At 47.8% G+C, this 25,000-nt stretch overlaps 1 protein-coding gene across 1 annotated transcript; it reads right to left on the bottom strand.

The window, feature by feature from the left end:
- Positions 1 to 4,053: 4,053 nt before the first annotated feature.
- Positions 4,054 to 13,516, bottom strand: enpp4 (ectonucleotide pyrophosphatase/phosphodiesterase 4). The gene is made up of 8 exons (XM_084446643.1): positions 13,386 to 13,516; positions 12,304 to 12,556; positions 11,655 to 11,948; positions 10,786 to 10,890; positions 9,496 to 9,694; positions 6,308 to 6,478; positions 4,306 to 4,575; positions 4,054 to 4,192 (listed from the first exon to the last, which is right to left on the bottom strand). Coding segments are annotated over exons 1-8 (1,395 nt in total). The 5' UTR covers positions 13,388 to 13,516; the 3' UTR covers positions 4,054 to 4,091.
- Positions 13,517 to 25,000: the final 11,484 nt, after the last annotated feature.

Genomic DNA, 25,000 nt, shown 5'->3' with positions numbered 1-25,000 from the left:
CTTTGAGGTAGCCTTGTTCTGTTGGTGCTGCTAGATGGCTCCGTCCGATATCCTGCTAGTAAATGTGCTTCTATTATCCTGAATGTGAAAGTGGACTAAGAATACTGTTTGGAGACTGTGTTTTGTAGAAGTCTGTGCCATGTGTAGTCCAGGTTATAAGCACACCTGTATTTGTCAGATCCGACTCCAGAGATTAGATTATGGTTTCACAACACTGGGTAACTTAGCCAAATAACACCACCAGTTCATGATCAACCAGAAAACGATGAGGGAGTGAGTGAGTGGGTGAATAAGTGAATCAATGTGTGAGTGGGTGAATGAGTGGGCAAATTGAGTGTGTGTGACTGTGTGAATGCGTTGGTGAAGGAATGAGTATGTGTATGAGTGGAGTGAGTGAATGAGTGAGTGACTGTGTGAATTGAGTGGGTGAGTGAGTGGGTGGGTGGGTGAATTGAGTGGGTGAGGGAATGAGTATGTGTGTGTGTGAATGAGTGAGTGTGTGACTGGCTGAATTGAGTGGGTGAATTGAGTGGATGAGTGAGTGGGTGAAGTGAATGGGTGAGTGAGTGAGAAAAGTGAGTGAGTTCTGTGGGCGGGAGGTTTGGGGAGGGAGAGTTATCTGGTTAACTTCTCATCTTCTGTGGGGGGGGGGGGGGGGTTTGGGGAGGGAGAGTTATCTGGTTAACCTATCTTCTGTGGGGGGGGTTTTGGGGAGGGAGAGTTATCTGGTTAACTTCTCATCTTCTGTGGGGGGGGGGGGGGGGTTGGGGAGGGAGACTTATCTGGTTAACTTCTCATCTTCTGTGGGGGGGTTTGGGGAGGGAGAGTTATCTGGTTAACTTATCTTCTGTGGGGGGGGGGGTTTGGGGAGGGAGAGTTATCTGGTTAACTTCTCATCTTCTGTGGGGGGGGGGGGGGGGGGGGGGTTGGGGAGGGAGAGTTATCTGGTTAACTTCTCATCTTCTGTGGGGGGGGGGGGGGGGGTTTGGGGAGGGAGAGTTATCTGGTTAACTTCTCATCTTCTGTGGGGGGGTTTGGGGAGGGAGAGTTATCTGGTTAACTTCTCGTGTCTCAGCTGGTTGTGATCATGATGACCCACCCAGACACCACTGGTGTCCGCTCGGCCCCGTTCAGACCTTTAGAAACACAACCTTCCTTCCTCTCCTCCTTGAAAACCACTGATCTGACAGGGGTTTTTGACAGCCGAGTAGAGGAGCACAGTGATCTCTGGCCCATCCAACTGCTGTCAGATCAGAGATCACTTCCAGCAGGGGAGGAAGGAAGGAGGCGTTCTAGAGAGGGGCACCTCCTGATTTCAGATCTGCGCCTGTCTTCCCATGGGACACTTCTGAATGTACCCGATGCGCCGCATTCAGAACAGACGAGCAGGAACGACATGTTCTGCTTCCTGCGTTTGTACTTCCTGTCTCGGCGCAGCCAAGCCTCTGGGGACGGGACAGATCAAATCGCACCTGATGCCAATGTTGTGGGACATGTGCTATTTTTATTACATTACCTCCTGAAAAGACTATTTATCTGTGACAATAAACAGACTTACCAGAGAATACAGAGATCTACAGATTCTACAGATGACAAGAGATTCTAATTATATAACAGATGCTATAAAAACATGTACAGTTTAATCTGTTAAAAGAAACAAATGTCAGTATTTATTTCAATTTTATATATTTCCATTTTAATACATTGTAATGTGGTAACTGAAATGAAAATATAAAGAAAATAAACAGTTTTCCAAAATGTGTCTTTTTTTTCCAAGCAGTACCATTCCCTAGCAATGAAAACAGCACACAGCAGCCAGAGAGAAGCTTTATTCAACTTGATTAGTTCCTAAGGACAGAGGTGTCTTCATGTCTGACAGATTTGGAGCAGAAACAGCAGCAGAGGAGCCAACCAGCCGGAGGAAGACCACAGGCCAGGCGTTGCATAGTAACAGGACAGCTTCCCGGCTCAGTGTACAGCCAGCGCGCGCACGCAAACGCAGACACACACACACACACACACACGCGTGCGCACACACACATCTGCAGGGGACCAACATTAGCATGTAAACTTCCAAAGTGTTCCGAGTATCACAGTACCTCTGATCCGATTTGACCAATTTTGCTCCTGATTGTCATTTGTCAGTCTCACTACTATTCAACAGGCCTTCCCTGTCATGCACATATATAGCACAGTACCTCCTGGAAGAACTACATACAGTACCTACTGGGACTATATACAGCACCTACTGGGACTATATACAGTACCTACTGGGACTATATACAGTACCTACTGGAACTATATACAGTACCTACTGGAACTATATACAGTACCTACTGGGACTATATACAGTACCTACTAGAACTATATACAGTACCTACTAGAACTATATACAGTACCTACTGGAACTATATACAGTACCTACTAGAACTATATACAGTACCTCCTGGAAGAACTATATACAGTACCTACTGGGACTATATACAGTACCTACTGGGACTATACTACTACTGAAAGAACTATATACAGTACCTACTGAAAGAACTATATACACACAAACAGGAACAGAGAAGGACTGCTGGGTGTGACAACTCCCTTTACAGTATATTTATTATTATTATTACTATTATATAGCCACAGGTGACTCCCTGGCTGTATCAGTAGTCAGACACACAAGCGCACGCACACACATACAGACACACATACATTTCATAACATTCAGTTATCAATGGGGAAGCACAACAGCAGTTTAATCAAACAATATCATAGTAGCCTACAGCCAATGGGAAAATAACACTGTTTCACAGTATCCATAAAATCTGTTATTAATTACTTATAGTTACTTACACATCCAGTAACAGCACTTCAGCAAAAGGATTGCTCCAACAAGAGGATGCCCTCAAACAGCAGTAGAAACAACAGTAATAATGACAGAAAGCATTCAGTAGAAACCGACCAAAACCAAAAGCGATACTGGGTCTACAGTACCCAGTACCCATTTAACATGGATTACAGGACCCATTTAACAGATGCAGATGTCCATAGGGGAATCAGGTGTGGCTCCCTCTACTGACAGGATTCAGTAACACATACTGTAAAAACATCTCCAAATAAACAATACTAAATACCTTAAAAACTTAATAGCTCGAACCAAACAGATACTCCTTGAAATATTTCCTTTCAATGACATGCCCTTGTCCGTCAGTCATGTCCACCAATAAAAACAGGAACAATTCAACACAGTTGAATAATTTCAACAGAAAAAAACACATCTCATTAAATATTCTTCTCTGGTAAGTGCATATCCTATATATAAATATATTTATAGGCTACTGTATTTTCAATGGCTTTCCTTTACAAATACATTCAATTCAAGTCATTCAGATCTCTGGTTGGAGTCATAGTTGATACTTTCTATTTTGACTCCACATGAAATAAATCTGGAGCAGTGTGCAGGAATTTGGTATAGGCACACACACACACACACACACACACACACACACACACACACACACACACACACACACACACACACACACACACACACACACACACACACACACACACACACACACACTTTTTAAAGCATACAGGCAGCAGCAGGGCAAACAGGAAGAAAGAGGAAGACAGTAGCTAAGAATACCTGTACAGTACCTGCTTAGAAGGCCATTGCTAGTAGTTCATCATGATTATCCTACACCTTCTCCTACACCTCCTCCCTACTCCTACACCTCCTCCCTACTCCTACTCCTCCTCCCTACTCCTACACCTCCTCCACCTCCTCCCTACTCCGACACCTCCCCCCTACTCCGACACCTCCTCCCTACTCCTACACCTCCGCCCTACTCCTCCTCCCTACTCCTCCCTACTCCTCCTCCCTACTCCTACACCTCCCCCCTACACCTCCCCCCTACTCCTCCCTACTCCTCCTCCCTACTCCTACACCTCCCCCCTACTCCTCCCTACTCCTCCTCCCTACTCCTACACCTCCCCCCTACTCCTACACCTCCCCCCTACTCCTACACCTCCCCCCCACTCCTCCAGATCTAAAGGGTGGCTGTTGGGTGGAGCAGCGCCCCTTCCAGCGTGCTCTAGCCCAGCAGGGGGTCGTCGTCATCGTCGTCCTCCAGCTGGAGGCGCTGGAAGGGCCGGGAGGGAGACGGCCGTCGGGGCTTGAGGAACATGAACAACCCTGGAGGGGCATTATTGTCCAAGGGTTAATAATCTGACAGATTACCAAAACACACGAAACTGCTGCACTATAACCTAGGGAGGAGACACCAGCAGGCGTCCGGAGAGACTGACCTGTGATCAGGGAGAGCGCCAGCAGCACGCCCACCACCAGCCCCACGGCCAGGGGTATGTCCACGCAGCTCTCCCCAGCCAGCAGGCAGCGAGCCTGGGCACAGGAGCCATTGTTGGGCCCCGGCGGGATGGAGAGGAGGTGGCACACCAGGGGGTACACGTCCACGCTCCGCAACTCCGGGAGACGGTAACCGGGACGGAAGCCCGGCCCCACTGCAGCCAGGAAGGGGTGCATGCTGGGTAGGGAGTTATCGTAGCCGTGGTCGCCCACTGAGCGGGAACACGGAACAAGGGGTTAGGGACGGGAATTATGTGTATGCGTGTTTATTCACAGATCTTTATTTGTCAAATGTTTAGGGCTGCAAGTAAAAACTATTTTTCTAACAATTAATCTAGCGTTCATTTTTTCTATTAGTCGATTAATCTAACGACTAATTTAACAATTATTTTGGACAATTTTATTTTTTTTGCTGGATTAATAGAACACAATTTACCCCAAATAAATACTTAAAAATTGTCTCAATATTTCAATATTTGTTTCAATCATCTTCTCAAAATGACGATTAGTCGATTAATCTAACGACCATCTTCTCAAAATGTAACAAGAAAAAACATAGCTGCACTGCAGGGCATTATAAAAGTTAAATCTTACAAATGTGTAGCCAAACCATTTAACTGGCGAATGATTGCTTTAAATGAATAACCCATGTTTGTTTAATTGTAGCTCTGTGTGGGCAGGGTCACATGTGTGCTCAGAGACTCCTTATGACTATGACACTATAGATTATATGACTATAATCGCAACGCATTGTTTGTTTTCTGATTGGATTTGATGTTTAATGAAATAACAATGATAGAACGTAATTAACAGCTCTGACTGTGAGCATTCATCGCAAGTGACAATGAGAAAACTACTAGGCAGTTGAAAACGGTGCAGTTCTCCATGTGTAGCCTGTGATGCACTTTTACTAAATATTTCAAAGATTGCTTGTGTTTCCTCCCTCACTTGCTAAAGACTGTTTGCACTTAGCAACCAAACGTTTGAGTTTCCATTCTCTCCACTCAGATTAGCTAGTCTATGCGCGTGTGAGCAGGTGTTGCGCAATACGGACCTGCTGTTGCACAACACCAAATTGGAGCAGAGGAGGAGATGAGAGACGTCTCTTCTGATCATTTATAGTGAAAATGCTTCCTCGACAAATATCTTAATCTTATTGGTAGTTAGAAACAGGGTTGGTTAAGATAAAAGGTGCAAGATAACATTTATACATAAATAGTATAAATAAATAGAAAATCAATTTCTAATAGTGTTAGTTTTGACCGGATGCAGCCATCCTACTTCTTGCCCCAGCCCTACACACGCACAAAATACAGGAACCATATACAATTAAATGCTTCAACATTGACCCCGTTTACACCTTGCATTAAAATGCGTCTTGTATCGAGATTGTATCTAGATAATGATTTAGCCTGATACACCTGGCATTAATATGCGTTTAGATTATCTTCAACCCAATCGGTTTGAGATCCGATCGACTCTGTCCAACTGACAATCGAACGTCACATCCTGTTTGAGCTTGAATATTTTCGTCTGACTAAATTGAGAGTAGACACTTTTGTCTCGTCTGGACTCCAACCTTGACCAGGATCCATTTAAATGCTTTCTTGCTAGCTGCCATGGAAGCCTGCTCCTTGCTGGTCTGGAACCGGCGCGTTCCAACGGCTACTTATTTCCGCCCACGTTGTTGATATGTGGATTAAAAACGCATTTCCATTTACACTTCTATTAAATGTGGTCGAAATGCGTCCCTGACCACCTCCAGAGGTGGTTTGGCCGATCGGATCGCAATCCATCCTCAAAATGTTTTGGGCGCATTTACACCTGTATTTTCATGTGGTTTAGCATGATCAGTTTGCAATCTGATCACCAAAAACACATTTTAATGCAAGGTGTAAACGGAGTCATTGTGTGTGTGTGTGTGTGTGTGGCTAACAGCCTTACATCGCGGAAGCCCGCCTTCCTGTACAATGGTCCAGCCCTCATCTGCTACCAAAATGATTGGCTGGATGCGCTCGTTGTTCCTGTAGTGCAGCCTATCAGGGATCGCCTTCTTCAGGTAGGCGGTCATGTTGGGGTGGCATGTATTGAGCAGGTTGAAAATGGCGTCTGAATCTAAGTGAGAAAGACACACACATACACCTTTATGTCAACAAGAACAAACTCCTTATACCCCGTTGAACCCCACCCAATGAAATCTGTCCGTGTTTGTGCGTCCTTCACACATGTACTCAAGCCCACCACCTGGGCGCCCTCCTCATAATTCATTTTGCCCATCACAAAGTATATTTTGCTTCGTACATAAAAAAAAATAGGCTTGGTGTAAAATAGGTCTATTCTACTCTGGAGGTTGTCTACTTTCCAAGTCTGCAGAGTTCAGAGCTTGAGGTGGTTAGAAACTTTTTTTGTTGCCAACATTCCTAGTTTGATGCATTGAGCTGGCAGTAACACTATACGGACAGCAGAGGGAGCTGAACCACTAACAGAACAGGATGGACACAAAATGACCACAAGACTAAGGAATCCATTTCCTAACTTCTTGTACAAAACATAAAACAAGAATTCATAAATGCATTTGATTAACAGTGAAATCATAGTTTGATGAATGGAACACAATGGTCAGAAGTTACATATGGTAAATGGTCTGCATTTATATAGCGCTCTTATCCAAAGCGTTTTACAATGAAGGCCTCTCATTCACCCATTCACACACACACACACAGTCACACACCAATGGCGGGGGCTGCCATGCAAGGTACTAGCCTGCTCATTGGGAGTGATTTGGGGTTCAGTGTCTTTGCCCAAGGACACTACGACATGTGAACAGGAGGAACCGGGATTCGAACTTCCGACCCTGCGGCCATTGGATGACCCGCTCTACCTCCTGAGCCACAGCCACCTAGGATCTATCATATTACACCCAATCACCAATCACCTAGGATCTATCATATTACACCCAATCACCAATCACCTAGGATCTATCATATTACACCCAATCACCTAGGATCTATCATATTACACCCAATCACCTAGGATCTATCATATTACACCCAATCACCAATCACCTAGGATCTATCATATTACACCCAATCACCAATCACCTAGGATCTATCATATTACACCCAATCACCAATCACCTAGGATCTATCATATTACACCCAATCACCAATCACCTAGGATCTATCATATTACACCCAATCACCTAGGATCTATCATATTACACCCAATCACCAATCACCTAGGATCTATCATATTACACCCAATCACCTAGGATCTATCATATTACACCCAATCACCAATCACCTAGGATCTATCATATTACACCCAATCACCAATCACCTAGGATCTATCATATTACACCCAATCACCTAGGATCTATCATATTACACCCAATCACCAATCACCTAGGATCTATCATATTACACCCAATCACCAATCACCTAGGATCGATCATATTACACCCAATCCTTCATTTAACTGCAAATGATAATTAAAAAAAGCTCCCCAGTCAACAGGAGCCTGAGGACAGGGCAGCCTGAGGACAGGGCAGCCTGAGGGGCAGCCTGAGGACAGGGCAGCCTGGGGACAGGGCAGCCTGAGGACAGGGCAGCCTGAGGACAGGGCAGCCTGAGGACAGGGCAGCCTGGGGACAGGGCAGCCTGAGGACAGGGCAGCCTGGGGACAGGGCAGCCTGAGGACAGGGCAGCCTGAGGACAGGGCAGCCTGGGGACAGGGCAGCCTGAGGACAGGGCAGCCTGGGGACAGGGCAGCCTGAGGACAGGGCAGCCTGGGGACAGGGCAGCCTGGGGACAGGGCAGCCTGAGGACAGGGCAGCCTGAGGACAGGGCAGCCTGAGGACAGGGCAGCCTGGGGACAGGGCAGCCTGGGGACAGGGCAGCCTGAGGACAGGGCAGCCTGGGGACAGGGCAGCCTGGGGACAGGGCAGCCTGGGGACAGGGCAGCCTGAGGACAGGGCAGCCTGAGGACAGGGCAGCCTGAGGACAGGGCAGCCTGGGGACAGGGCAGCCTGAGGACAGGGCAGCCTGGGGACAGGGCAGCCTGAGGACAGGGCAGCCTGAGGACAGGGCAGCCTGGGGACAGGGCAGCCTGGGGACAGGGCAGCCTGAGGACAGGGCAGCCTGAGGACAGGGCAGCCTGAGGACAGGGCAGCCTGGGGACAGGGCAGCCTGGGGACAGGGCAGCCTGAGGACAGGGCAGCCTGGGGACAGGGCAGCCTGGGGACAGGGCAGCCTGAGGACAGGGCAGAGGGCAGCCTTAGGGGCAGATTGAGGACAGGGCAGCTTGAGGCTAGGGCAGAGGGCAGCCTAAGGGGCAGATTGAGGACAGGGCAGCTTGAGGCCAGGGCAGAGGGCAGCCTAAGTGGCAGATTGAGGACAGGGCAGCTTGAGGCCAGGCCTCATGAAACAGGCTCCTAGTCTGACAAGATGTCTGTCAGAACTACGCTCAATATTGACAACCACCAGTTCCATCATGGGGGGACGAGAGGTTCACTGTGCACTTGTTACACTCATCCTTATTCGAGCCTTGCTAAGTACACATTGTTAAGTAAGATGCATACTCGCATATCTCGCTTATCATGTAGTTTTACCTGTTAAAATTAAATCTTCCCCCATTTTTTATTCTCATTTTTATTTTTTTCTTATTTTTTATCATATAATCCATCCTGTCTCATTTTCTTTCTTTTTTTTTAATACCTTCTACTAATAAAGTATGTTTTTATTTATTCTGTAAAGGAATGTGTGCTACATTTGCTAGTATGAGCATGTGCTCTATAACTAACCAGACAAGAGGAAGGAGAGGGCAGCAGCGTTCCTCAGGTGAATGTAATAGAGTGATGGAGGGGCTCTACTGGACTCACTCAGGGAGGGATCCCATGCATCAGAAAGAAAAATATGTCCAAGGCAACACTTCAAAAATAAAAAGCCTTTATTAAAAGCGGCTAGTTAATTAGGGTATCAGGGTATGAGTCCCTGAGCCCAAACATGTTGCTCTGATTTTTGTACAATGAACTAGCCGCATTGTTGCCTTGGACATCTTTTTCTTTCTGATGCATAAATAAAATGTACTTTGACTTTGTGTGCGTGTGTGTGCGGTGTGCGCCTCTCTCTCACCATTCCTGGGTATCAGAGCAGCCACAGGTGTGAGGTCCACCCAGGTGTAGTTGTCCGGGTGCAGGCAGGAGTTGAGCTGTATGAGGCGGTCGGCGGAGCACTGCGCCATGCCGTGGTCGCTGGTCACGATCACGTTGACCCGCCCCCACAGGCCGATACGCTTCAGCTCTGACACCAGCAGACCCACGTTCTCGTCCACCTGCTCACCACAGGAAGTACACCTGCTCACCACACAGCACAGGAAGTAGCTCATCCTCCTGCTCACCACACAGCACAGGAAGTACACCTGCTCACCACACAGCACAGGAAGTAGCTCATCCACCTGCTCACCACAGGAAGTACACCTGCTCACCACACAGCACAGGAAGTAGCTCATCCACCTGCTCACCACACAGCACAGGTACAGTAGCTGCTCACCACACAGCACAGGAAGCAGCACGCACACACAAGCGCCCGCTGGGAATGAAAACATCTAACTGGGACATACTGAGTAAAGCAATGGAGGACATTTTACAGATTTAAACACAGCCAAGCCCTTTTACCACACGATTTTCAAGCGAATTACAATATTAGAAGTTTCTGGAAGTAAACGGTTTCCATTAACAATGATTCTAGCGAGCTGACTGGACGCCATTGTACTCTGTGTTGTTCCGTGTTTTAGTAACTCACTAGAGCATTTATACTCCGTGTTGTTCCAAGTTTTATTAACTCACTAGAGCATTTCCATCAACAATGTAGTGAATGGAATACAAATATCACCTATTGAACATGCGCCAATATATTGAGCTGAATGTCCGTGGAATGCGCGAGACATAAATAATTTTGCACGGGTTAGGGTTATAGGTACATTCGGGACATGCGTCACATTCTTATATCACTCGAACCTTTTTCCATCACATGAATGTCGAATCAACTCTCACTAATTCACCCCTAGAGAGCGGATTAAATTAGTTTGTCAAAAATCGGTTTGATCAACGTTATTATTTTTCTATCAACCATGTCACGGTAAGTTTTAGATGCGCATCTATTTTGAGCTATGGATGGAAAAGGGGCCACTCACAACCATCACTTTAACAACAGTAGAAGTTTAACCATTTCACCATGGTTTTAGAGTCATGATGAGCACTGTCTGTATTTAAATAGACTTTAAACTCTTCCCATCATAAACAGGTTCAACTGGCAGGAAAATAGCCATCAACACTCTCCTATCCTGGGGGACATTAGTATACATGAAAAGTAGTAGGCAGGACCAATGCTGTGTGCACTACAAACAGGGAGAGGGAAGTGCACCTCTTTCAGGGCGAGGCCCATCGCGGTGGCATTGTCAGGGCCGTAGATGTGCCCCGTCCGGTCAGGCTCCTCCCAGTAAAGAGCTGCGAATGACACGCCTTTCTCCTGCAGGACACGCCAGAGGGAAGGGTACACAGACAGGTACATGTAAACAGCCGTCATCAGGGATGAGTAATAGCCATCGTCATGCGGATGTCATAATGTGACTGTCAGTGTCAACAGTATCTAAGGCTGTGTCCATCGAGAGAGCTGTATGTAGCTGAACAGCACCAAGCTCACAGCTGCTTAGTGCGCACTAGAGCTGGAGTTAAGAGCTGGCTAGGATGCCAATGTTTTACACCTACGTTAGCAACCAGTGTTCTTTTTGCAGACTGAAGATTAACCAGCCAGGTTAAGATAGATAGCTAATGTGAGCTAGTGCTAATGTTCACCGTCTCCGGTGGTTTTCAGAACAGCCGTTTACAGCCTGAGCTCTAGCCCAAAAAGTACAACTTAAAAAAACAAGAGAAAAGCCTTGGAGCACAGATCTCGTCTCTATAGCGCCCTAGAGCTCATTACCCATTGTAAACAATGAGAAAATAGCGCCAGCTCTAAGATACAGCTTGTCGGTGGACACGCACCCTAAGGCCTGTTGAACGAGCTGGAAGGATAGATAAGACTGGTGAATACAGATACCGATCTTCACTCAGTTGAATGAGTCGTAGCATCACTGTTGATGATTTCTTTTGTATTATCTTTTGGTTTTAGTGATGATTTAACTTCTACTTTTATATTTCTATTATGTTAGTCTACTGTCTGTGTTGTTGTGTGGACGACTCTACTGCAAACCAAATCTACCTACGGGTACTAATAAAGTCAAGTGAACTGACCTCGCCATCCCCCAGAAGCCACCTGGTGATGTTGCCGAGGCGCTGTTGGAAGGTCACAGCCTGGTTGTAGGGCAGGAAGTGCGTGGCCGTGCGATTCCTGATCGACACGTCAGACCCCGGCCACATGGCGGCCGCCGTCGAGAGCCCAGAGTCCAGCGCACGGATCCACAGAGGCTCCGCCTGCTCCCACCAGAATGAGTCGCTGTCGTTGGCCGGGCTGAAGCGCTTGTGGGTCGCCGGGTCGTACATCCGGCTGGACAGGATGCCGTGAGACTCGGCGTACAGGCCCGTCACCTGGGTTAGGGACAGGGAGATGGAGGGTAAGGTCATCTTAAAAACACCTATTGTATTTATATTTTGCTATTCTTCACTTTGGCTTCAGCACTAGATTATGCTCTTAGTCACTTGTTTAGAAGATGCACTTGTGAGTTCTGGTGAGTAGTAGTACACTGATTACCTACATTAAATGCAATTAATTTAAGTCACTTTGAATAAAAGCGTCTGCTAAATGACTAATGTAACGTAGAAGTGACAGGTTACCAGTGTAGGGGTTAGGGGTGAAAGGTTAGAGGCTACCAGTGTAGGGGTTAAGGGTGAAAGGTTAGAGGCTACCAGTGTAGGAGGTTAGGGGTGAAAGGTTAGAGGTTACCAGGGTGTAGTGGTTGGGGAAGGTCTTGGTGGTGAACACATTAGTGAGCTGTTCCACCAGGACCCCCTGGGAGTAGAGACCCTGCAGGTTGGGGAGGGGGAACCTCTTGAGGTAGTCGGCACGGAAACCATCGAATGACACCAGGAGCACTTGGCGAGCGGGAGCGCTGCCGCCATCACTTCCTGTCTGCCTCTCAGCAGCCAATGAGAAGCAGACAGCAGAGAGGAAGCCTAGCAGGAGCCCGAGTAACATCCTGAAAGTGGAAGGGGGGGAGAGAGGGAAGGGGGGGGAGAAAGAGAGGGGAGGGGGGGGGGGGAGAGAGAGGGAGGGGGGGGGGGGGGAGAGAGAGGGAGGGGGGGGGGGGGGAGAGAGAGGGAGGGGGGGGGGGGAGAGAGAGGGAGGGGGGGGGGGGGGGAGAGAGAGGAGAGGGGAGGGGGGGGGGGGGGGGGGGAGAGAGGGGAGGGGGGGGAGAGAGGGGAGGGGGGGGGGGGGGGGAGAGAGGGGAGGGGGGGGGGGGGAGAGAGGGGAGGGGGGGGGGGGGGAGAGAGAGGGGGGGAAAGAGAGAGGGAAGGTGGTGAGACAATAGTCCCCAAAGTGAGATAAACTAGTCACTACCGTGCCCCAAGGCCACTGATCCATGCACTCCCTCGCATACTCTCTTATTCCAAATGCAATTTTCTTGTTTACTTTTCCATTTCCCGGAAGTTTAAGTACTCAGTGAGAAGAAAGGGTACACTTGAGACTTCAAGGGCACCATGAAATTGGGAGTAATCAATTGAATTAGGCGACGTCCACTGCATCTGGCACAACTACAAGAACAGGAAATTTGAATTATGACTTGAGAGCGTGCTACACGCCGATACACACGCAAAACTAATTAAATATATATTAGTGCTAGCAAGCATTCAAGTCAGCGGTGATAACGTTGGCTAGGCTTATATCGGAGTAACGTTACATTAGCAAACCTGACAAGAGTAACGTCGTTAGCCTTGCTAGCTAACGTCATCCAGCCATCTAGCTAAGCTGGCTAACGTGACTGGCAAGTACGATGGCTATAAGTCAAGCCGAGGAGTGAAACTCACATTCTCAAAAAGTCCTACGTCGGCTTCGCTTCGCATTTGGTTGGCGATATTATTTGTGTTAATGCAGCTAATCTGTTAGCCTGTCTATCTATCGACGCGCCTCGGGATGGGTGTCGCGCTGTATCTTGCAAATAAACGTCGAAGCTTCAGGATCTGAAACTTCCTGGAAATAACTGCACGTCAGGTAGGTTCAAGCAGCTTCAACATCCAATCACGGACGAGGAAACAATAACACACTCACGACTGACGCGTTCGGATTGGCTGGATGAGCGTGATGTTGAACCTCGATTGGAGGCCGGCCAGAATGGCGAAACCAAATATAGAGCAGCACAGCCTACCTACACAACATACCTGCCCATCTGAACCAAGCCCCCAGGATCAGCTTGGCGCATTGAAGCCACCATGGGCTTTCAGGCCAAGCCCGGTATTGCAAGTAAAATCAAGGCATGCGGCCCAAGAACCCTTATTTCCCATGTTAGTGGATGATGATAGATAGGGCTAGAAAAGGAAAACAAAATTTTTCTGGGTATCATTCAGCATCAGAGACCAATCTTATCAATATAAACTTTTAGTTTTAGGGGTTTGGGGGTTTTTGAAGCCACCAATACCTGTATTGAGCCATTTAAACATGTGCTGTGCACGAGCCTCGGGGACGCGCTGGTCGCGCGTTCGTGAGTCCTGCGAGCTCGGGAAAGCACGTGACCATAGGAAGACCCGCCCTACTCTGCCTCTGATTGGATAGGAAGTCATGTAATGACGTCGGTTAACATTTGCTATGCTTATGAAGCTTATGATCATGCTAATCATAGATATGAACGTATGTCTATGATGCAAATGATCATGACATGTGGTTACTTTAGGACATCGTTGGAAAAGATCTAGAGGGTAAGTGGGTCAATGTTGAATAACTTAGCTAACATTACCTAATGTTACATTTCTTTATATTAACATCAACTATATTGATAGGCTAGGGAGCTATGCTAACGGTAGCTAATGCTAACGGCTTAGGGTTAACGTTAGTTAGTTAATGCTAACGTTACGTTCGGAGGTCTCAGATGTATTTCAATTTTAACAATGTTGAGCATGATCAATGTGACATTTTTCATACATTGATTACAGTCTGTAATCTTGTCTGGCATTATTTAGCTATAGTGGGCTGATGCTTGCTGCTGCTACTATAGCATTTGCCACATTATACATCAAATTAATCAAGCATAGTGTTATTACCTGAAGGCATTATTACCATTGCAAGTAAGCATGCCATGTATATGCCATGCCTGGAAATCAAATTAATAGTGTAATTATTCCCCATCATAGCTCATTGTACACTGATATAATCATTCTCCTTGCCTTTGCTAATACTCATCTCTTTTATCAAACTTTGTGCTAGGAAAGAAATCTGGCTGTGATTCGTCGCTAGTGCTCATCCAGGCTGTTGTCATCTCCCGCCTGGACTCCTGCAACTCCCTACTTGCTGCCATCCTGCAGCGTTGGCCATCAGACTCCTGGAGAAAGCTGCTGCTGACCTGGTGTTCAACAGCCCCATGCTCTTCCACAAAACTTCCCTACTCTGTTCTCTGCACTGGCTCCCTGCGCTGTCCCATCCAGTTTAGGACTGTGGTTTCGAGCCTACAGGGCAAATGAACAGCTCCCTCCGACCTCCAGGCTGTGGTCAAGCTCTGCTGCCTTGAGGTGATTGGTTCCCCAGTTGCTCCAAGCCCCCCTACGGCAGATTGGCGTGGCCATGGCTTTTTTCTGTCCTGGCCTCACAGTGGTGGAATGAACTGTGCACTGATGTCAGAACAGAGCCAATAATACACACTGTTCATAGTGAGCCTAGTTATTATTGATTAACTTGGACTGTTTCCTCTCTCCTTGTCAGTCATTAAAATATGTTCAGTGTTTCACAATACTGATGTATAACATTTCATTATTTTGTCCTCCCCCTCCACTCTTCCTCCCCAGCCTTACCACTCCGTGGTGTTCTGGTCTCTCTCCTCTCCATGTTGGACGTAGCTGTCCCAATCAATGTCAAATCATTGGGGGGAAGTCACCCCCCCCCCCCCCCCCCAAAAAGCTAATTCAAGCGGGACTTGTTTTGTTTGAATGTTGTTTTGTTTTTTTTCAAATCCTTTATATATTTATCCGTAAATAAAATCCCCAAAGTGAAAACCATCTCCTGGTCTCTATGTGCTGCTGCCAAGCTAAGGTCCTAGCTGGACTACACTCCCACTAGGGATGTCACAACTATTAGAAATGTTTAATTTTACTTTAATGCAAACAATGTTAGAGTGGGTAGCCTATCATTTTTAATTTCACTGTACAGTGTTGTATATACACTGTATGGACAAAAGAATTGGGACATTACACCTACAGGAGGTTTTATGACATCCCATTCTAAATTCATAGGCATTAATATGGAGTTGGTCCCCGTTTGCAGCTATAACAGCTCCCACTCTTCTAGGAGGCCTTTCTATAAGATGTTGGAGTGTGTCTGTGGGAATTTTTGCCCATTCATCCAGAAGAGCATTTGTAAGGTCACACTGCTGTTGGACTAGAGGGCCTAGCTGACAATCTCCGTTCTTCATGTAGTTCATCCCAAAAGTGTTCGCTTCGCTGGGGTTGAGGTCAGGGCTCTGTGCGGGCCAGTCAAGTTCTTCCACACCAACCTCACCCAACCATGCCTTTATGGACCATTGTAGGTTCAGTAATATGTAGGTGTCCCAATACTTTTGTCCATTTAGTGTAAATGAAAGTCACTTCTTTAGACCAACTGTAGGCCCAGCCGATATGAATGTTTTGTACATTAATACTCCATCACTTAAAACAGGTATCAAATCTTAAACACTTGACATGTTTTATGACTGAAGGAGAGGAAACAGTCCAAGTTAATTGAAAATAAACTAAAGTTAATGTGAGCTCGTAGTTTTCCAAGAGTACATCCTTAGAACAGACTAATGAATTCCACGGTGGACAGGAGATCTCCAGAAAACAGCATTACATTAGTCATTTATCAGACAATTATAAAAAGCAACTTTCATTAAGTGCATTTAACATACTGTAGGTATGCAAGAGTACTGTAATGAACCTTGGTCTAGGTGTGGGTATTAACTGTAGGCAAAGGGGCTGCCACCACCTTTAGTCCCTGGTATAGTCCGGTGTTAAGAGAGCTGAGAACAACAACAGCACACTAGACAACAACCTAAGAAAACATGTCATTTATTGCACCAACTCATGAAACAGCAGGTTCTTTGTGGGCCTGATGGGAGTCTGGCCAATCGGTGACACCTCTCCCTCAGACAGGTCTGTCCATCCAGTATCAGAATAGCCACACCCAGCATCACAGCAATTCACCCCACGTAGGTGGGCACTCGGTATGGCACTCAACGTTTACACAAACACACACACACGCGCACACAAACAGTAAATTCCACACTGGATCACCCTGTATAGGCAGGCACACTCAATTGCAAACAAACTAGATATCACCCTGAGTCGGCACACTGGTACATGGGCGCATAGTTTAAGCTGGGCTAGACAGGCATGTTATCCTCTCCCGTGAGTGCAAGTTAACAATTGCTTCGTCAGACTAGTTGCCCTGAGGGAGATGAAGCTCCGCTCCCCAGACTGCCCGACTGGCTCTGCTTTCTTAGTCCACCCCTCAGCAATCAAGTCCAGCTGAGGGTGATCAGAGCCTCTGTCAGCGTCCGCAGTTCAGGTGCACCCCATTAGTCTTTCATTAGTGACACTGCAGCTTCACTACAGTACCACTGCTCGCTAGAACTCATAAGTGCATCTCCTTTCTAAACAAGCGTCTAAGAGCTTAACCTGTTGCTAAAGACAAAGTACAAGAACAAATAAAATAGGTGTTAAAAGGAAGGGTCCAGGGCACATCTTGAACAGGTGAATTTTCAGCATGCGGCGAAAGATGGGCAGCGACTCTGCTGTACTGACATCAGTGGACAGTTCCCACCATTGTGAGGCCAGGACAGAAAAAAGCCATGGCCACGCCAATCTGCCGTAGGGGGGCTTGGAGCAACTGGGGAACCAATCACCTCAAGGCAGCAGAGCTTGACCACAGCCTGGAGGTCGGAGGGAGCTGTTCATTTGCCCTGTAGGCTCGAAACCACAGTCCTAAACTGGATGGGACAGCGCAGGGAGCCAGTGCAGAGAACAGAGTAGGGAAGTTTTGTGGAAGAGCATGGGGCTGTTGAACACCAGGTCAGCAGCAGCTTTCTCCAGGAGTCTGATGGCCAACGCTGCAGGATGGCAGCAAGTAGGGAGTTGCAGGAGTCCAGGCGGGAGATGACAACAGCCTGGATGAGCACTAGCGACGAATCACAGCCAGATTTCTTTCCTAGCACAAAGTTTGATAAAAGAGATGAGTATTAGCAAAGGCAAGGAGAATGATTATATCAGTGTACAATGAGCTATGATGGGGAATAATTACACTATTAATTTGATTTCCAGGCATGGCATATACATGGCATGCTTACTTGCAATGGTAATAATGCCTTCAGGTAATAACACTATGCTTGATTAATTTGATGTATAATGTGGCAAATGCTATAGTAGCAGCAGCAAGCATCAGCCCACTATAGCTAAATAATGCCAGACAAGATTACAGACTGTAATCAATGTATGAAAAATGTCACATTGATCATGCTCAACATTGTTAAAATTGAAATACATCTGAGACCTCCGAACGTAACGTTAGCATTAACTAACTAACGTTAACCCTAAGCCGTTAGCATTAGCTACCGTTAGCATAGCTCCCTAGCCTATCAATATAGTTGATGTTAATATAAAGAAATGTAACATTAGGTAATGTTAGCTAAGTTATTCAACATTGACCCACTTACCCTCTAGATCTTTTCCAACGATGTCCTAAAGTAACCACATGTCATGATCATTTGCATCATAGACATACGTTCATATCTATGATTAGCATGATCATAAGCTTCATAAGCATAGCAAATGTTAACCGACGTCATTACATGACTTCCTATCCAATCAGAGGCAGAGTAGGGCGGGTCTTCCTATGGTCACGTGCTTTCCCGAGCTCGCAGGACTCACGAACGCGCGACCAGCGCGTCCCCGAGGCTCGTGCACAGCACATGTTTAAATGGCTCAATACAGGTATTGGTGGCTTCAAAAACCCCCAAACCCCTAAAACTAAAAGTTTATATTGATAAGATTGGTCTCTGATGCTGAATGATACCCAGAAAAATTTTGTTTTCCTTTTCTAGCCCTATCTATCATCATCCACTAACATGGGAAATAAGGGTTCTTGGGCCGCATGCCTTGATTTTACTTGCAATACCGGGCTTTGGCCACTACGTCAAATGGCTTCATGCGCCGGTGAGCAACTTTCATTGAAATGAATAGGCAGCCATTTTCAATGCCGTCTCCAGTTATATTATACCTCCATGATCTGAACACCCCTCTACAGCTGCAGACTAGCAATGGCTGCAACAGCTCTGGAACTCTGAAGATGTACAATCTAATCTTCACAGGTGATATGCTGAATGCATTCATGAACTGGATAAGACGCTAAGACATCAAGATGTTGTTATTGACCATTTGAATAAAGTTAATAACTATCCTGCAGTCGGCTACTAACGTTATATCCTATGATTATTGCCGATTGATTATTAGATTAAATTTAATCAGTAAATAGTCCAATTACAAGAACAATGTGTGTGTGTGTGTGTTTTTTGTGGAGCCACAGGTGAGAGAGCTTCCACGCAGACAGACAGGAGATATGCAAAACAAGCTTTAACACTGGTGGTTTCTGCATGTTATTCATGTGATTGGGCTATTTACTGATAATAATAATCAGTTGCCTATAATCAGAGGATATAACATTAATTGCCAAAAAAGGAAAGTGTTGTTGTCCAGGGCCTCCAGGCAGGCCAGGGGAATTTGGGGGCTGGAGTGTTTATGTTAGTGAAGGATGATACATGGGTGAATGTGTGTGTGTGTGTCTCTCTCCCTCTCTCTCTCTCTCTCTCTCCCTCTCTCTCTCTCTCTTTCTCTCCCCCTCTCTCTCTCTCTCTCTCTCTCCTCCTCCTCCCAACTGTCAGGATTCATGATGTTCAGACTCAGACCAGCCACGTCCCTAATCAGGCCACAGCTGCAGCTATATGTACAGACTTAATTTCACTCTGTGTTGTGTTTTTCTGTATCACTCGTTCCTTTGCCCCGTGTTAAGGGATTGTCCACGGCGGGAAGCGAACCTGCAACCTTGCGCTCGCAAATGGGATGTGCTAACAACTACGCCAAGAGATATATCCCGCTCGGCAGGGTCGTTAGCCCATCCTTCATACCAGGGGAGTGAGTCGCTCTACTCGACGACTCCTCCTCACAATGAAGCTGCATTCTATAACATTATCTCTGGAAGCCCCTCTAGTTACCAGTATAGTGAAAATACTAGTAGATAAATCTCTCTCTCAAGGATTTTAAAATGATTTTTATGTTAAGTGTCCCATTCCCAAAGGTGTAACACAGTGATTTGATTCTAGATTAGACGGGGTGATAATGATACACGCTGGCAGGGACGTGCACAGATAGACACGAGGTGGTGCTAAAGCACCTGCCCTTTGCCCTCTGGACAAGGCAAGTGCCTTTTTGAAAGTTACTTTTTTATTTTTTTTATATATAGTGTAGGCCTACTGTATGTGGCCCATGGTGAAATCGATCAATTCTCGATTAAAAGCGTGTAATAATAATGCCCCGAAATGCATTGTAATTTTGCCAGCTCCCCCACCCCCGCACACACCCATTCCCCTCCCTCTCTTCCTTTGTCAACGGTAAACGCGAAAAGCGGACACAAACGGAGGCGCACTGCACACAGCACACACATCTCCTCCCCTGCCTTTTCCCCATCCAGAGTACCCGAGAGATGACAGCTAACCGGCCAGGTAACACATAAACGAAACAAGTGTATTGTTTGCCCACTAAGCCTCAGTTGCCAAACTATAACTTGCATTTATTTGTCTCTGTTGTGAAGTAAGTCTCATACAGCGCTAAACAGCTGAGCCAAAATTAGCCGACTGCCCATCTGCTAAACAAGCTAGCTAGTCATAATCAATTAAAGAAGGTAACTCAGGTATTCCAAATCCTCCCTCGATGATCCCCCCCCCCCACACACATGGTGGCACAGCGCTGTCGCCTCACAGCAAGGTCTCCAGGCCGTTCTGTGCAGTCTGCATGCTCTCCCCGTGTTCACAAGGGTTTCCTCCCAAAGAACCCAAAACCTGACCAGGACCTAGACTGAGCACTGGGACATGGTCCCTGACCAGGACCTGGACTGAGCACTGGGACATGGTCCCTGACCAGGACCTGGACTGAGCACCTGGACAGGGTTCCCGGACACGCCCCCCCCACGCAGCCTCCTGCTCCTGGAGGAAGGACAGCAGGGGTGGGCTAACAGCAGAGAAACTCCTGCATCTCATGTGTGTGTGTGGGTGTGTGTGTTTCAGTGTCAGGGGTATACAGTCAGTGTGTGTGTCTGTGTGTGTGTGGGTGTGTGTGTGTGTGTGTGTGGTGTGTGTGTGTGTGGGGGGGGGGGGATTGTGGGGGAACACGAGCCTTGTTAATAAGTCTGATGGCTGTGGGAAAGAAGCTGTTTTTGCGGTCCCGATGGACAGGGTCTTCTTCTTCTTCTCTCTCTCTCTCTCTCTCTAGCTTTACCTGGGTTCAAATCGCACTTGTGACGATGTCAGCACTGGGGGGAATGTTCTCCCCAGGGTAGTCAGGTAGTCAGGTGGGGTTAGGGGTTAGGGTTATCTTCTGTGTGGAGTTTGCCTGTTCTCACTGTGCTCACAGGCAGAGAATTGTGTGTGTGTTCCTATGTGTTGCCCATTGCACGCGTGTGTTAAGACAAATAAAGACTTCTTCTTCTTCTACTACTAGTAGTGGAGCTGCTTGCTTGGAGAGATATGCCCATCCATATTCCCTGCATTAGCCTACAGCACATAGAAATAGCAGGACAGTAAAATAAGGCCTCTTCAAAGTCAATGTTAAATGATGTAAGCTATTGAAAACTCAGGCTACCAGTGACTTCAGTTAAATAAACTGGTGATCTGTGTTGTTAGTCTGGCAGGTCCCTGTGCGTGACTGTGGCACTATTAGTGAAGAGTATGCAGTCTTCAGTGCGGTGGCACCCTCTGCTGGGTTCCTGTGAAAAGGGCAGGCACAGTGGAGAGTTCATCAGTTACATCATCACATCACTGGTTCTGCCATAGGATAAACTGAGACAGAACATGACGGGTAACAAAACTGTCTGGGACTAGGGCTGGGAACTGGGGGGAGAACTGGGACTGAGACTGGGACAGGGGTTAGGGCTGGGGTTAGGGCTGGGACTAGGACTGGAGCTGGGAAACTGGGAACGTAACTGGGACAGGGACTTGAACTAGGGAAGGGAACTGGAGTAGGGAACTAGTACTGGAAGGGGTCAGGAGGGACCAGAAAGGAACCCCGGGCTGGAGGAACTGGAGGAAAAGTGGAGGGACTGGGAAGGACCAGGGGCTAGAGAGGCTAGAGAGGCTAGAGGGGCTAGAGGGGCTAGAGGGGCTAGAGAGGCTGGAGGGGCTAGAGAGACTAGAGAGGCTAGAGGGGCTAGAGAGACTAGAGAGGCTAGCGGGGCTAGAGAGACTAGAGAGACTAGAGGGGCTAGTCGGGGGCCAGAGGGGCTAGGGGGGAGGACCAGGGACTAGAGGGGCTAGGGGGGAGGACCAGGGACTAGAGGGGCTAGGGGGGAGGACCAGGGACTAGAGGGGCTAGGGGGAGGACCAGGGACTAGAGGGGCTAGTTGGGGGCCAGAGGGACTAGGGGGGAGGACCAGGGGCTAGAGGGGCTAGTTGGGGGCCAGAGGGGCCAGGGGGGAGGACTAGGGGCTAGAGGAGCTAGTTGGAGGCCAGGGGGGCTAGGGGGAGGACTAGGGGCTATAGGAGCTAGTTGGAGGCCAGGGGGGCTAGGGGGGAGGACTAGGGGCTAGAGGAGCTAGTTGGAGGCCAGGGGGGCTAGGGGGGAGGACTAGGGGCTATAGGAGCTAGTTGGAGGCCAGGGGGGCTAGGGGGGAGGACTAGGGGCTAGAGGAGCTAGTTGGAGGCCAGGGGGGCTAGGGGGGAGGACTAGGGGCTAGAGGAGCTAGTTGGAGGCCAGGGGGGCTAGGGGGGAGGACTAGGGGCTATAGGAGCTAGTTGGAGGCCAGGGGGGCTAGGGGGGAGGACTAGGGGCTATAGGAGCTAGTTGGAGGCCAGGGGGGCCAGGGGGGAGGACTAGGGGCTAGAGGAGCTAGTTGGAGGCCAGGGGGGCTAGGGGGGAGGAGAAGTATAACAGTCAGACTGGTGGTTCATTTTTCTGTCAGCTCCAACCTGACCCAGTTGTTGCTCTGCCCTGCCCAGAGGGAGAGGCAGGGGTCAATAGGAGCTCTGATCAGGACAGGATGGACAGTCAAGGAACTGAACAGGTGTTTAGTTTTGACCAGCGACAGTGCTGCACGTAGAGGGCCTCTACAGGACTAGGGGGCCTCCAACAAAAAAGTTATCATTATGTTGTTATCATTCGATATTTGTTGTCATTTAAGATTAACTGTTTAATATCAGGAAATATTACCCATTTAGAGGTCATGACCATGTTCGGTCTGTCCTGTTCTCCTCAAACCCATTCCTGCTTGGGGCTAAACCCTAGTAAACCCTGGTAAACCCTGTTAAACCCTAGTAAACCCTGGTAAACTCTACTAAACCCTGGTAAACTCTAGTAAACCCTGGTAAACCCTGGTAAACTCTACTAAACCCTGCTAAACCCTAGTAAACCCTGGTAAACCCTGTTAAACCCTAGTAAACCCTGGTAAACTCTACTAAACCCTGGTAAACTCTAGTAAACCCTGGTAAACCCTGGTAAACTCTAGTAAACCCTGGTAAACCCTGGTGTAACCCTAGTAATCCCTGGTACACCGTAATAAACCCTAAGCCATATGCGAGACGCTAACCAAGGGGGGCAGCCCTCTGTTCCCTCAGATCAGTACCTCCGCCAAAAATATAATGTTTTCACCCCTGCCTGCCTGCCTGTCAGTCAGTCAGTCAGTCAGTCAGTCAGTCAGTGAGTCAGTGAGTCAGTGAGTCAGTCTGTCTGTCTGTCTGTTATTGTTAGTAGTAGTTCAGCAGAGGCCCCCTAGCCACTGTAGGTCCCCTACTGAATCTTACCTGAGCAGGCTTAGTCCTAGCTAGCACAACCCCCAGACAACGTCACTTTATTCCCAGTCCAAAGTTCCCAGGTGGGGCAGACATCCAGCCCTTCAGTCCAGACTGTCAAACGCACCTGCTCTCCGCCCGACCTGCTGCATCACAAGGGAGAACATGGAGAAGAGTGAGAACGTCTACGAGACTCCGGACGAGAGGCACGCAGCAGACCGCCCCAAGTCTTCGGAACCGACCCACGGAAACCAGAACCCAGCGGGATATGACATGAACTACTGCGCCATCGAAACCTACGAGCCTGACGACTCAGCAGTCCGATGTGAGAACATGGACGCCAGCGGTCCGGTGCCCCTGCTGCCGAAACCCCGCCAACCCAGGGAAAGCAAAAGCAGTTCCTCTAGCTCCTCAGAAGAAGAGGACAAGGATGACCAAGAGGTCAGGGAGGAAGAGGAGGTCAGGGAGGAAGAGGAGGTCAGGGAGGAAGGAGACAACGATGACGTAGAGGCTGAACAACAAGAGAGGGAAGAACCTGAAGAGGAGGACAGGGATGGAGGCTCTCGCAGGTCTTCCTCATCTTCATCTTCATCCTCCTCCTCATCATCATCTTCTTCGTCATCCGAGCGCGGTGTCAAGCCGCTGGTAACTGCGGGGACCCAGCCTCCTGTCACACTCTACGTTCGGGTAAAGACAGCCTACAATCTTTAGTATTTCATTTACTGTACAGGTCTACTGTATGGTTGGTTGGAAATGTAGTCCCTAGTTTAGTCTATAGCATTGATCAAGCCAATACAGAGTTTAGAAAAAAAATGAATAAATCAGACTTATGGAGTAAGCCTGACCCTAACTAGTTTTAGTGTGTGTGTGTGTGTGTGTGTGTGTGTGTGTGTGTGTGTGTGTGTGTGTGTGTGTGTGTGTGTGTGTGTGTTATTTAATATCAGATTGGAAGTTGCCCCCTGAATGTGATAGTGATACTCTAAGTGAGATACAGAGGTCTATAAAACAAACATGCACACACACACACGCGCATGCATGCACACACACACACACACACACACACACACACACGCTCACACGCATGCACACACACGCTCACACGCATGCATACACACACAAACACGCTGAGAGTTGCCTTAACAACATGACTCTGGCTCAGCCCACTAGAGGTCACCCCTCTCTGCCTTTCTTCTCCTCATAGCCTGCAGTCTACAGCTTACAGTACTGTTATAACCTCCTACAGTAGGTATACCCCCCTACAGTACTGTTATAACCTTTTACAGTAGTTATAACCTCCTACAGTACTATTATAAACTCCTACAGTAGATATAACCTCCTACAGCACTATTATAACCTCCTATAGTACTGTTATAACCTCCTATAGTAGTTAGAACCTCCTACAGCACTATTATAACC

Source organism: Borostomias antarcticus (genome assembly GCF_949987555.1).
Source record: "Borostomias antarcticus genome assembly, chromosome: 12".
In the NCBI taxonomy this organism is placed as follows: domain Eukaryota; kingdom Metazoa; phylum Chordata; class Actinopteri; order Stomiiformes; family Stomiidae; genus Borostomias; species Borostomias antarcticus.
The sequence above is the reverse complement of the archived record's forward strand: the minus strand, read 5'-3'. Positions and strand labels throughout refer to the sequence as shown.